Genomic DNA, 14,108 nt, shown 5'->3' on the forward strand with positions numbered 1-14,108 from the left:
TACGATTTATAATAAACCTTGCATTAATTTTTAAAGATTTTGTGGATAGCTAAATTTTTTTTATCGGCATTTCTAGAATAAAAATTTAAAAAAAATCGAAAATTTCAATGGTTTTTAAATAGTTTAAGAAAATTCTAAATATTTTGAAAAATTAATCGTAAATAGATAATGCTAATATAAACATTCGGTAAAAATTTTAATTATTTACTATGGTTCGTTTTTGAGTTACAGCAAAATCAAAAAATCGATTTTGTCGAAAAGTATAGTTATGCGTGAAAATTCCTGTTTTTCTGTTATTTTTCAAGGTTTTTCCTGACGCTTTTGAAAACTATTGGAAATTTTTTACTTTGGACCCGCCAAAGTACCAACTAGATGAATTTTCTTTTTCAAAGAGGAGCGGAAGTCAAAAATCAAAGCATTAATACTACTTCAAAACATGATGGCAAACAAAACATCATTGTAGAATCAATACATTCCATCACTCCGTTCAGAATCTATATAATTATCTAAACATAATTAAATGGATTATTCTAATTATTGAATTATTCTGAATGTAAAATCTCCCGTGTTATTATTGTGTGTGAGATAATCGACAGAGTCAACACTTGCGGATTTTGTTTTAGATTTTAAAATGTAGTCGAAAAATGCATATATTTATATACTCCATTGGGACATTTATTACATTTAACATATTTATTAAAATACTTAAAAAAGTGGGAATTTAGAACACTCATAGAGACACAGAGTTATTGCCCATGCAATTATTATACTTCTACCGTTCTACCAATATGTATTTTTTTCAATAACCATTTTTTCACACATTTGTTCCACACTATTTTTCTATTATCCATTCTATGATAACACCATAACAGTATTCTGTAACAGTATCATTTTAAATATTATCAAAATCTTATCCTTTAATGATTAAAGTGAGTAAGTGACATAAAATATAAATAAAAAATAATAAATATTTGAAAATATCTTTTCCTTAAGTGTGGATTTCCAACTGTCGAAATATTGTTTTAAAACCAAACGTTATTAATTGTTGAGTTTATAAGTTGTATAATGGAAAAAATTACGTGTTGTAAAAACTGGTCATTTCTAAAAACATTTACAAGAAACCACAGTTCAAAAGAATGGCTATTGCGACAAAAAACTGATCCTTATGTAGAAAAAGCCAAAATAAAAAGTTATAGGTATTGTGGATGAAGTTTAATAAATTGTTTTTTAATCGTATAGTATATTTAATTGCTCATACTAGTTTAATGTGACTATCATTAACAAAATAGGCAAACATAATGCTACAAAAAAAAAAAAAAAACAATAAAATATTTGTTTTATATTTTTAATACAGATGTAGAAGTGCATTCAAACTATTGCAAATGGATGATAGATTTTCTATATTGAAACCAGGCCAGTGTGTAATAGATATTGGTGCAGCTCCGGGTAGCTGGTCACAAGTAGCTGCATCTAAAATTAATTCAACTTCTACTAGTAAGTTATATTTTTAAGAATGGTACTATACTATAATTTAGTAGGTACCTAGCACAAATTAATTTTAAAAAGTACAAATTTATTGATTACCTACCATCAATGTTCTGCTCAGTTACCAATAATCATATGTATATAAGTATAGCATCTGTTTGATATTCTATCTACATAATAAAAAATTAATTGTTCAACAATATCAATGTTCAAATTGCTGTTTATGTTGAAATTTGGATTAAAATATATGTTTTTTGTCAAATCAAGAATCGGCCGTCTTCTTGATGTTGATATTTTAACAAGTCAGTTGCTCTGCATGATTTAATGCTATACTTATTTTTTATGCGTTTCCAAAGAATTTTGATGGTTTGAGTTTCAGCCCTGTCCCCTGTAATCTTAGATATGCGTAATTCTCGTTCTTTTAAAAATTGTGCACACATATCTTTATTTCCAAGGATGTGCCAGTAAAAATAACTCACAGTAAAAAAACTCATCTTAAATTTAAAAAAAAAATACTCAAACTGACTTGTTATATGCTAAAATATTGACTAAATTATTTGTTTCACATTCCTAAAAAACATTACTTGTAGTACGATATACATAGGTAGATAACGTTCTTTCTGTAGATAGCTGCATACTATACAACAAAATATGTAGTAGATAGCATATATACAATTGTTAAATGTTTGAGTTGTATTAAAGAATAAAAATAAGATAGATAATTCTCCTTTAAAATTTGCTTTTGTTATTTTTACTATTCATAATTCAATATATTTAATTAAATCAACTTGTACTTTTTGTTTATCTATTTAGATAGTGAAATTCCAACAGGCTTACTGATTGGTATTGATCTTCAACAAATGTATCCGATAAAAGGAGTGACATTATTAGGAAATTCTGATTTTACATCTCCTAAAACTTGGCAAAAGATAAAAGAATTATTAAATGGTCGTTCTATAGATGTTGTTTTAAGTGATATGGCACCTAACGCTTCAGGAGTGAAACATTTAGATCATGATTTAATCATAAAATTAGCTTATTCAGTAGTTAGGTAAGTAATTGAAATAATTACTTATTATAATTATAATGAAAAACATGAAATAAATTATAAGTACCATTTAAAACTTACAGATTTGCTGTTTTAAATTCAAATGTTGGTGCAACGTGTTTAATTAAAATTTTAGATGGTAATCAAAATTCAGAGATTGAAAATACTTTGTTAAAGTTTTATTCAAATGTAAAATTTGTAAAACCTGAAGCCAGTCGATCAGATTCAGCAGAAAAATATTTACTTGCTCGTGGATTTAAAGGACTTAAACAAAGTTAACTTCTGTATGTATTATATATTTATATGTAAATAATATATAATATACATTTATGTATTCATGTAATATAATATTTTCTTTAAAAATGGTTTTAAAACATGTTTTTTATTAAAACAGTACCCTTACATGTGTGGTATCTGTCATAAAAATGTACAACATATAAAATTTGAGTGCAGCAAAACTAATTTCATGTACCATGTTAGCTTAAATATTTGGGTGAATTTAGCTATTATCAAACTTAAAGGTATTATCTATGTTATAGTGTCTACTTTATTTTTCATGATTTTTTAATTGATGATATTTCACATACCTATGTCTTGCTTAAAAATAATTATATCAAAATAAACTGATGCTTATTATAGAAAATTTTTTTATCTTTAAGTTTGATAATATGTAAATTCATTCTAATATTTAAATTAACCCTAAGTTAGTTCTATAGAACTCAAATTTGATATTTTTTTTTATTTTAGTAAGACTGACACATGGTTGCGTCTTCTTAACAATATATTATTCTTTTTATTACACTTGTAAGTCTACATTCAATTATTTTTGACCTTCTAACTATCAATGAAATACATATTGTGAATGTATAATTAATTTTAAATACATTTTATAATGAAACCAACATTTTAGGATCACATTTATAATTTTAAAATTAATATTTAATGCCAAGGGATTATAATTAAATGTAAATAATTTAAATTATTTGAAAGTATATTTTTTTTTGTGAATTTCATTGGAAAAAAATTCACCTTTAAATGCATTTAAAAAGTTTGTGCCAATGTATTTGTACACAGATATAAAATCAATACTTATGAAGGTTATTCTATTTAATTTTCAAAAATGTTATCATTTGTAAAAAAAAAAAATAGAAAAATATAAAGTATAATAGCTCAAAAGTATTAAAATATTTAAAAAATTTTCTTATGCGAAGAAAACAATCATTCTTTAGTGCTTACGGTTATTTATTATTTAATTAAGTACATCAGAAAAATTAAAATTTTTATTTTATACATAAACATAATATAATTATTTATAATATCTTGTTAAAGATGCTCATATAAAAAAAAACTTAAATTATTAATAATAATTCACAAACTTTGAAAATTTCACACGTTTATAAAGAATTGAAATATTATAATAATAATTTTATCATTAAAATATTTTATTATGATGGTGAAAATTGCAAGTATTTGTGTTCATTTATTTTGAGTTGCATCAAAAAAATAAAAAGATTTTGCGTACAAATCACATTTTATTTTGATTACCTATAACAACGGCTATAACATTAAATTGTTAGGTATACAATTTGTTATTTTTGTGTATTATAACACAATAAGCTATAGATAAAATGCTTCAATTTTCAAAAATAGAGGTAGTATTGAATATCAAATTGGGTTTAGTTTGTATTTTAGATTGGTTAAATTTAAAAATTCCTACTTATTTTTATAATCGGAAAAAACGAACAATTTTCAACAAAATGGATTTTGTTTATTAGATGTTACTCAACAAATATCCGTAGATAGGTTCTTGGAATTTTCACCAAATGTTTATATTATCGCTATTTTATGATATTATAATTATTAATATGTTTCTACAATCTTTAACCTATTAATCGACACGAGAAATTTTCATTTTTTTAGTTCTTTTTTTATAAAATACGATTAAAAATGATTTGATTGGTAGAAATGCTCGAAAATTGAATACTAAGTTTCTTATGTTTTTAATTTTTCATTAAAAAAAAGGAAACGAACATCTATAGTCACAATATTTTTTTATAAGCGTTTAAAGTTTGAATTTTTACAAAATTTATAAAAATGTTGATGATTATAGTAAATTATTTTGTAGTTAACAATTCATAAAAACTTCTTTCTTTTTGTATCCAATTTTTGAAAATTCAATAGGAGATTCCTCATTAAGGAGGGTTCCCCCCATTGGCATAAGTTAAATACGCATATTTGTATGTATTTGTTAATTACTGAAAAATTTAAGATTTGCGTTTTGGACTATGGGTTCTCCAAAAAAAAAAAAATTAAATCCTGGATCCACCACTGGGCCGCTACACCTGCAGCATTTGTTTTCTCTGTCTATCTTTCACATAATATAGGAACAAAGATACTCCGTATTTCCACGATTACACGACTCTCTGGTTCAGTTTAGGGCAAAAGCACCTATTATATACCTATTATATATTTTATTAAGAAGAGTATTTCCGGATAGATTTTTAATATTTACATTTTTTATGAATATAAGAATGTTTTAATGTAAAATAATTTCGGTTATTTTTAATCATTAGTAATTTATTCAAAATTGTAAATATTAAAAATTTATCCGGTCAATGCACTGGAAATACTTAATTATTTTGTTATAATTTAAAAACATTATTCGTTGCTGAAACTTTAAATTTTAAATACTTTATATTATTATGAATGTTACTATATCTTATTACATTTTTTATTTATTTTAAAATATTATATATTCATTTTTACGGTATTTATACAGAAAGACATTATACAATTGTATGTTACATCTTACATATGTTGATATAATATGGTATCAATATTTATGTATATTTATATAATGCTAGTAATATTATAAATATTATATTTAAAAAAAAAAAATTATAAAAACCTACTAAAATACTAAAAGTAAAATAAATGACTGATACCTAGCTATAAAAAAAAGGAATAATAGTCACCCACTCGACGCCTTATGTACAACACAGCTGAACTCATCTATCTACCTTTATTTGTTTTGTTATTTTCGACGTGTTTTCAATTAGATTCTCTATCCTATCAAAAATGCTAAAGCATATTTATATTATTTCAAAATGTAATAACAAAAAAAAATTAATAATTTAAAAAAAAACTTATTGAAGAAATGATTGTTGTGTTTGTTATAAAAACTGTGTCTTTACTTTAGTAGATTTAATGAAAATCATGGATGCTGAACTTTATTTTGAATTGTATAAATAGTTTTCATTATCATTTAACAATTCCGATTAGCTCTATGGAATGCAAAAGTACTTTCTTTACAATCAGGAAGATTATCATTTTCTTCAAACTTTCATAAATCTGGATATATTTACAAATTTATTAATAATTTATACTAAACATAATTTGTTCATTCAATATCTGACGAACAAATCTGTAATTTTTTGGTTACAATTAGAAATATGTATAATAAGTAATATTTACCTAAATGTTCTTAATAACTATTTGTATTAATAAAAATAATTTTAATTTTAGTAGTAGATGTGTTATATACTAAAATAGGTATATAGGAAAGGAGCTCACATAAAGATGATGACCCTATGTCCCTATATTATGTATGTTGATATTTCGTTTACATTAGGAATATAATAATAAAATAATAATATTATAGATACCTGTATATCAATATAGTGGATGGGGGGACATCAGTGCCGTACCCAGGATTTGTTTTCGTGGGGCTTAAACATTCATACTTAACTTTAAAGGAAAATAAGAAATAATTCAAAAAAATATATATACACATACTATTTTAAATAAAAGATTTCGGAATGGGCTTAAGCCCAAAAGCCTCCCCCCCTGGATACGGCACTGGTGACTATGGTCTATGACTCACGGATTTATTAAATTTAAATATTTATAAGTTATAATCTCTTCAAATTCTAAGTCAAAAACTGAAATTACGCCTATAGTTACAGGATATTCCTTGGATGTTATAAAAATCTATAAATAATTAAAAACATGGGTCTATGGGTCTGTTTATATTACTTACGAATTATTTTGTAATTTTAGTTGGTAGCTCTAATACTTCTAATAAGAATAAGTAATAATATTCTGCATTCATTTATTATTTGTAATTACTAGTTATCTAAGTGCCCTAACAGCGTATCTAAATTATAAATTGTATTAGATAGGTAGGTACCGAAACTAACGAGGATAGTTGCTATAGTTTCATATTTGTTAGATCTATAATTTTTCACTTACTACAGTTAAATCCATAACTTTTTATAGGTAGTTAAAAATAGGTAAGTGTTATTCTGTACATCTATATTATAAAGTAATTTCCATAGACCACAGTATCATCATGTCTACAACATATACATTTTATCATCTTTCTAACAAAGAACCAGTTGGACTGTGTAATAAGATTGTTCAAGGATATCTTCTGAAATGGTGTGTTAAATGTATAATAATAATAATAGTATTTTGTAGGTACTTATAATGTCTTTTATAATTATTAATAATACTAATAAATGTAAATATAATATGTATATATCTAGTAGATATTATCTACCTAATTTAAACATTCACGGTACCGTCGGTACCTATATATAGTTATAAATTTATAAACAATATTATAGGATATCACTTATCTTACACCTAATCGACAACTTTGACAACCACTTAGTTATTGTATATACCTATACATATATATATATATGTAGGTATAAATTATAAATCCATAAACTCATTATATACCTATTAATTATTTAATATTTAAATTAGTATTTTACTTAATTATAATAATGAGTAATACCGCGTACAATATATGCAGAATACATATATAATAATATAATACATTGTATTTACTATTTATAAACAAGTATACAACCTATAATTAATTCCAATTTCCAAATGAATTACAAATTGAAAAAAAAACTAAAAACTTGAATATAGGTAAGTAATTCGGAATACTTGTATCTTGCATTAATTTATTATAATTGTTTTCACTGATTAGGTATAATATTTGTGGGACCACCATATTATTAATGATCATTTAATCATCTTACAAGACGTAATAAATATTAAATAATAATATGATTGATCAGAAATAGTTATTTTTAGAAATACATGTACATTTTAAGCATAATAATAGTCACAGTAAGACTAATAGGTACCATTGTTAAAATAATACCAATCTACGGCACCAATGTAAATTCTTTTACATACATGTTTTGAAAAAAAATTGATGTGGTTAATACTTTAGTTATTAGTTCTTATAGAGTTATAGGCTATAGAAATATACTTATACACTGCGGTGTTTGTTTTATCATAGGTCAATGAAGGAATGTTTACGCATTAATTATTATGCGTTCAATCAAGAGTTTAAATCGGACGACATTAGCCAGTTTGCATTGGTTTGATATTATAATTATTATTTATCCATACAATAATATTATACTATTTAAAAATTATAACTAGACTCAGGAAGTATATATCCATATTTATATATATATATATATATGTGTAATAAAAACATTATTTTAATAGGATTTTTTTCGAGATAACAATGTGGCAAAAAACTTGCAGTCAAGTTTCAACCAATTTTCAGGCAAGTATTTTACTTTTTAGTATAGATCATTCGATCATAAGCGCAATTTGAGGGGGACTTAGGGGCTAAACCCCCTCAAAATCAATCATAGCCCCCCCCAAATGGTTTGCATATATCCCCTTCCACCTTTATATATCTCAGGGAGCATACACACAGTACATGAATGAAAATTATAATTGCCCCCCCTCCAAATTTAAAACTAAAATTGCGCCTATGCATTAGATCATATAATATTTATACCTATAATATTTACTAAATAACTAAATAAATCATAATATTATTCAAAATACATTAACATAGTATTATAGTTTAGAATGGTAATGGTTAGATACTTAGATGTACCTATACTCGCAAGTCGCAGTGGTGTGATTTGAGACAAGCAGGACTGCGAGAAGTGCTTCCCCTTCCTCTGATTTTTTTGCGGATACGCCAATAGTAAAAATCTTTAAATTATCTAAAATATAGAAATAATGTAATGATTTTTTCAATAATTTCTTGCAAGTACAGGTTACATTTATTTAATATGTATCCTGTTGTATACGATTTTAATACACTATACAATATAGCATTATTTGGGTATTGGGTTGCTAAGTAATAAACTATAATATTATTATTTAATAAATTATAAATACACAATTATCATTACAAATTATCATAATCTTTTCAAATAAGTTTAGTATTTTTTTTTTTTACTCTCATGTACTTAATATCATTTAACGGTATGTCGATTTATGTTAATATGGGTACTTACAATTAGTTTCTAAGCCATAAAATAAGTTTTAGAACTTGTTTAAAAACAAACAAGCCATTTTTGTCCCTCATTGAAACTAGTATTTACCCAATTATTCCACTTGCGGGTACTTGTATTTTAGATTTTAAAACTAATATTTTTTTCGGACCGTTATTTAAATTAAAAGCAAAAAAAATTTCTATAGTACCTATTGTTACTATAACTTAATCAGTTTGTAGGTTATTGTAGTTTCTTGTTTTCGAAGTTCAATTCAATAACTATTCTCGTTCTTTGTGCATTTATATAATAATAATACTATTATAATTTAACCAATACTTATACTGTATTTTTTATAACCTCGCTAGGTAGCTACATATTATTATAATTTTAGTTTGAAATGAGTTTATAAATCTATTTGATACTGTAATAGTGTAATTGTATTTATAGGAAGCAATGTAACTAGAGTTCAGACCGAGTCCATTCCTTGCACTGTTACTTCGATGGCATTCTTCGACAAGCTCTTGGACCCGAACAAAGGCATCGTCTGCTGCAACGGCACTGGTGACGACGGTAATCATACAATACATCAGTGTATGGAAGTATTCAAAAACGACATATACATTTCAAATAAACTAAAAATGGTACAATTCTTATTAAGTATTTTAATTTTTAAGCAAACTATGTATGTACAGTGTTACCTAACAAGAGTCAGGAGTTAATACTTTGATAATTTATACTATAATAAATTTTAATAAATAATACTATAATTTTACTCAAGATAATAAAATAATCTTCTAATAATGTTACAAACTACAAACACTGATGACTGATTTACATAGATGCTTACTGCTAACTACTTACAACAAAAGTCAAAAAATAATATTTTAGAATCTAAAAAAGTACTGGGAGTTTGGGAGTTATGAGCTTAATCAGTATAATTGTGTTAATGTAAATAAATGGTGTATTCTGTAGTTGTTTACTTGTCACCTGTGTCAATAAATTATTAAACATTAAGTAATTTAAGTAGAATCTACCTTTGAAAATAAAGTAAAAAGTTGACCGGAAAGTATAATTAATTTTTATGTCCGTTTAAAGCATATAATAATAATTTTTCCTCAAACAATTTTTGATGTTACATGTAATACAAAAAAAAAAAATCAATAAAATAACAAATCCAATACTTGAAATTTTCAGAATGTTTTCGTATGTATACTATATTTAATTTTCTAAATATTTTGACTCTTAAAGATATTTAAGCTGCTTGAAATTTGAATTTTTTTTTCTATTAATGATAATAAAAAATTATTCATTGGTCCAAAATTCTTGAAAATTTAATTCTACAATAAATTATTCTTTTATATAAATAAAAATATAAAAAATACGAAAGCACAGTTATTTTAATATCCTTTTGTAGTTCAAAATCTTCAAATTCTAATAACATTTTTAAAAAATCACAACAATTTTTAACTACACTTTCTTAGACAAGTAGGTTCATTCTTTATCCAAAGCATATTATAATACTTATGAATTATTTATTAATTATTATAGTATTTATAGCAGATGAGTGGTTCCCAAGATCATTGCAGGCATCTAAGATTCACACATGTGTTATTCAAGACATAACCATGTCAAAATTTCCTAATACCCGATTGCAGCGCCGCTTACCTGCCCAATTGTGAATATAAGCCATCTATACTCTTCCAGGATAGGGAGTAGAGACCCACTCAAACAAACAATTCATTTCATTAAAATCAGTTCAGCGACTTATACATATATACAGAATAATTATAAATATATTTATAAATAAGAATATATTAAATATTGACTATGTAGATTAAGTTTATTAAGAATATTTAAGAGGACGCCATACCTCCATATTATATTGTCTCTATCTTACTAACGTACATCATAACAAATTTTCGTTCAGCAGAATACATTTTATGATGTTAGCTTTAATATTAGAGTAAATTTACCTATTATCAAATTTAAAGGTAAGAATATTATCTAGAAAATGACATATGATTTTATTGATATTATCATTTTAAAGGGAGTTATGAACATTTTAAAGTTGTTATATTTTACATAGCTGTAACTCACTTTAAAATAGTAATATTATTAAAAACATTTGTTATTGTCTAGATAATATTTTTACCTTTAAATTTGATAATAGGTAAATTTACTTTAACATTAAAACTAACATCTCAAAATTTATTTTGCTGAACGAAAATTTGTTATGATGTACGTTAGTAAGACAGGGACAACGTATGTGGGATGACGTCCTCTTAAGATGAAGAATAAACTAATGAAATATATTTATAAATTTAAAGTGGATATTGCTCTATTCTACAGTAGATATCGAGTGAGCTACTATAATAATATTGTTACAAGAAGCGAAGAAACGATTCTAAGAGAAAACGGTTTATTATTCTATAACAGGGGTGGCCACAACGAGGCTCGCGAGCTGTATGTGGCTCTTAAATCAATTTCATGCGGCTCTTGAACCAAACTTAGACTAAAATTAAATGTAAATAAATGTTCCTTCATTTGATTTAAAATGAAAAATGTATCAAAAAAAAAAAAAAAAATGTAAAAATATATTGCTTTACAATGTGGCTCACCTCGAATCAATTTTATAAATTTGTGGCTCCCAAAGTTAAGGTTAGTGGCCACCCCTGCTCTATAATATCACTATAAGTATATTATACATGTTATAATAAATTTAACTGGTTTATTGTGTTATTCGTAGATAATACATTAAGGTTTTAATTTGCCAAATAAATAAGAAATGTGAATGGGTGCACCTATAAAAAATAAAACGTAAAAGTTCTATATCTCACGAACAATGTTTTTGATTTATTAATAAAATATTAAATATCGTTAATCATAATTATTAATTTTACATTTTTTGGTTTCACTATGAACTACTTATGATGAGTTTTGAATTAAATTTTCAAGTCTTAGGTAGAAGTAAAAATTGGATATTTTATAAATATTCAAAGACAAAACAAGTTGAACATTTTACATTTCTATGCGAAATAAATAAAATACGATTGGGCAATATTGACTGTCGATTGTCAAATGTTCAGACCAGAAGTAACTAAACATGATATTATATGTATACATTGTATACGTACACTATTATGAATTCAAAACTTAACCTTTAAAAAACAATCCACTGTTTACGAGTCAACGTTAAAATCAAAATATTTTATAAAAAATTTAGTTAGTTTAGTTAGCTAAAGTTTAGTAGCCTAGTACTCTAGTAAATTCTAGTAGGTAGTATAGGTACCTAATAGTTTAATATATAAAACATTAGATTTATGCTACAGCATTACTTTTATAATACATTACCTAAAAAATATTATAAAATCGATTGCTTATACAGTGATTAAGTGGTGTATCATGGATTTTAAATCACGATGTGTATCATTTATTATTTGTTTAATTACATAATTAATAATTATGATGATTCATACGTAAACGCATATGGTATATTATATAAAATAATATATTAATGTGTATGAATGTGTGTGTAAGAACTTTGTATACTTCCACTGCAAACCACTCACTACCATGACCTATCTCTAATCGCGGTACCACATATTACAACACAGGTCATAGACCTAAATAGTAAATATATCGAGATCCGATATAAGTAAGCGTGTCGTGTACTCGCGTGTATGGCAATATGATATATATTATAAATTTATGAATATATTATAATATTGATCATTGACGCGATTGAGTAATATACCAATGCATAACTCAACGTCTAGATGCTGTTTGAAGATGAATGCGACGAATATTTTTTGTACAGCGAAGATGAACGCGCAGAATTCATGTTTCGGCTGTTGCAGCATTTCTCTATCGGTGGCCGATGGTGTCAAGACGACGTAGTTATTGAACCGTACTTGGACGCAATAAAATATGTTTACAAAGATTTACTGGCGTGAGCAAATCATATATAAATCATGATAATTATACTTTGATAAATTTGAGATGATTCAGGTTTTGCTTGTTTCAGTGTCGAAAAAATTCCCGGGTCTGGAATACAAGTCTCGTCCAAGATGTACCAAGTTGTCGCTTTCGATTCTAATGACACAGTTTTATTTCCAAAAGAAAGCAAAAATTCTATACCGTATAGTTTCGCATATTTAGTTGTAAATCCTAAATCTCGGACTGTCGCATTATTTTTTCATAATGTCGGCGACACAATTTATACTTGATAAAATATTCTTTACTTATTTGTTTTTATTATTGTTAATTCAGTTTTGTTTTATTTTAAAATTTCACGTTATGTGTGTGGTCCGTGAATAATTAAATACAAAGATTCACATTTTTCTAAAAATAAACTTATTTGTATGTCAATAATTGTGATTTTTGTTATGGTTTATAATTGGTATATAGTCGGAGAATATTCACCACTTAATTATTTAAATAAGTAGAACAATAATTTTGGTTGTGAATTGTAATCTGTATTACAATTTATTTAAAGGTAATGAAGTGATAATGTAGATTCTTTTTTCTTCTTAATGTGGTAATTAATTACATTTATTAAGAGATTGACTCTATATACTCTATTAATACTAATGACATTAAATTACTCGTAAAAGTAATTTACTGATTATATTAACCAATGATTACTATAAGGCATTAAGCACCCACTTCCCACTACATATTATGACACACACACATAATATACAACTGTAAAAAATCAAGTAACAATTTCGTTTTGAAGAATATTTATTTCTATTCTTAGAAAACTGTTAAGTTTACATATTTATGAAGTAGGTATTTATAAGTATCTACCCTTAAGTCTAAAATGTAATAAAACAATATTTTTTAAATCTCTTGCAGCTAATATAATACCTATATTAATAGTATTACTTATTAAATGCATTTTAGTGTTTAAACATATTTTTATAAGCTTACTTCATTAATCACAATATCATTAAACTTAAATAAAAATCATTGAAATAGAATACAGTTTAAAAATGTACTACACTAATATTAGAAAAAACAAAACGTATGTCTACCATCAAATAATTTTATTACTTAGGATATTTGTGAATAAGCTTGATTAGATTAACAAATAATTTTCAATATATTTAATAACAGTTAAATATAAATAAAAAACAGACAATTATTAATATTCTAAACTTACCAACTAAATCTCATACAAAGCTTATATAGTAATATATATATTTATACTACATATTATAATATAGTTTTCATTTTAATATATA

The 14,108-nt window shown here is 25.0% G+C and overlaps 1 protein-coding gene across 4 annotated transcripts; it reads left to right on the forward strand.

The window, feature by feature from the left end:
• Positions 1 to 934: 934 nt before the first annotated feature.
• On the forward strand, positions 935 to 13,165 carry LOC113551440 (rRNA methyltransferase 2, mitochondrial). 4 transcript variants are annotated; one of them, XR_003405125.1, is made up of 6 exons: positions 935 to 1,196; positions 1,355 to 1,494; positions 2,299 to 2,536; positions 2,617 to 2,817; positions 7,857 to 7,938; positions 8,072 to 8,087. XR_003405125.1 is itself a non-coding variant. In XM_026953687.1 (6 exons), the coding sequence occupies exons 2-6, from the start codon at positions 7,861 to 7,863 to the stop codon at positions 13,086 to 13,088; spliced, it is 708 nt and encodes a 235-aa protein (XP_026809488.1). In that variant the 5' UTR covers positions 2,682 to 2,817; positions 7,857 to 7,860; the 3' UTR covers positions 13,089 to 13,165. The 4 variants fall into 4 exon arrangements, 3 of the variants coding, with proteins under 3 accessions (XP_026809489.1, XP_026809488.1, XP_026809487.1); XM_026953687.1 differs by lacking the exons at positions 935 to 1,196; positions 1,355 to 1,494; positions 2,299 to 2,536 and adding exons at positions 9,310 to 9,503; positions 12,639 to 12,811; positions 12,887 to 13,165 and having other exon boundaries at positions 2,682 to 2,817; positions 8,072 to 8,132; XM_026953686.1 differs by lacking the exons at positions 935 to 1,196; positions 1,355 to 1,494; positions 2,299 to 2,536; positions 2,617 to 2,817 and adding exons at positions 6,186 to 6,973; positions 9,310 to 9,503; positions 12,639 to 12,811; positions 12,887 to 13,165 and having other exon boundaries at positions 8,072 to 8,132.
• Positions 13,166 to 14,108: the final 943 nt, after the last annotated feature.

This window comes from Rhopalosiphum maidis, chromosome 2, assembly GCF_003676215.2.
Source record: "Rhopalosiphum maidis isolate BTI-1 chromosome 2, ASM367621v3, whole genome shotgun sequence".
Classification (NCBI taxonomy): Eukaryota; Metazoa; Arthropoda; class Insecta; order Hemiptera; family Aphididae; genus Rhopalosiphum; species Rhopalosiphum maidis.

Bases quoted from the DNA above. Each gene is read 5' to 3' on its own strand.
- LOC113551440 (XM_026953686.1), top strand. From the start codon at position 6,885: ATGTCTACAACATATACATTTTATCATCTTTCTAACAAAGAACCAGTT. The intron at 8,133-9,309 runs GCAAGTATTTTA...TTGTATTTATAG, and splicing joins AAGTTTCAACCAATTTTCAG to GAAGCAATGTAACTAGAGTT. The intron at 12,812-12,886 runs GTGAGCAAATCA...TGCTTGTTTCAG, and splicing joins GTTTACAAAGATTTACTGGC to TGTCGAAAAAATTCCCGGGT.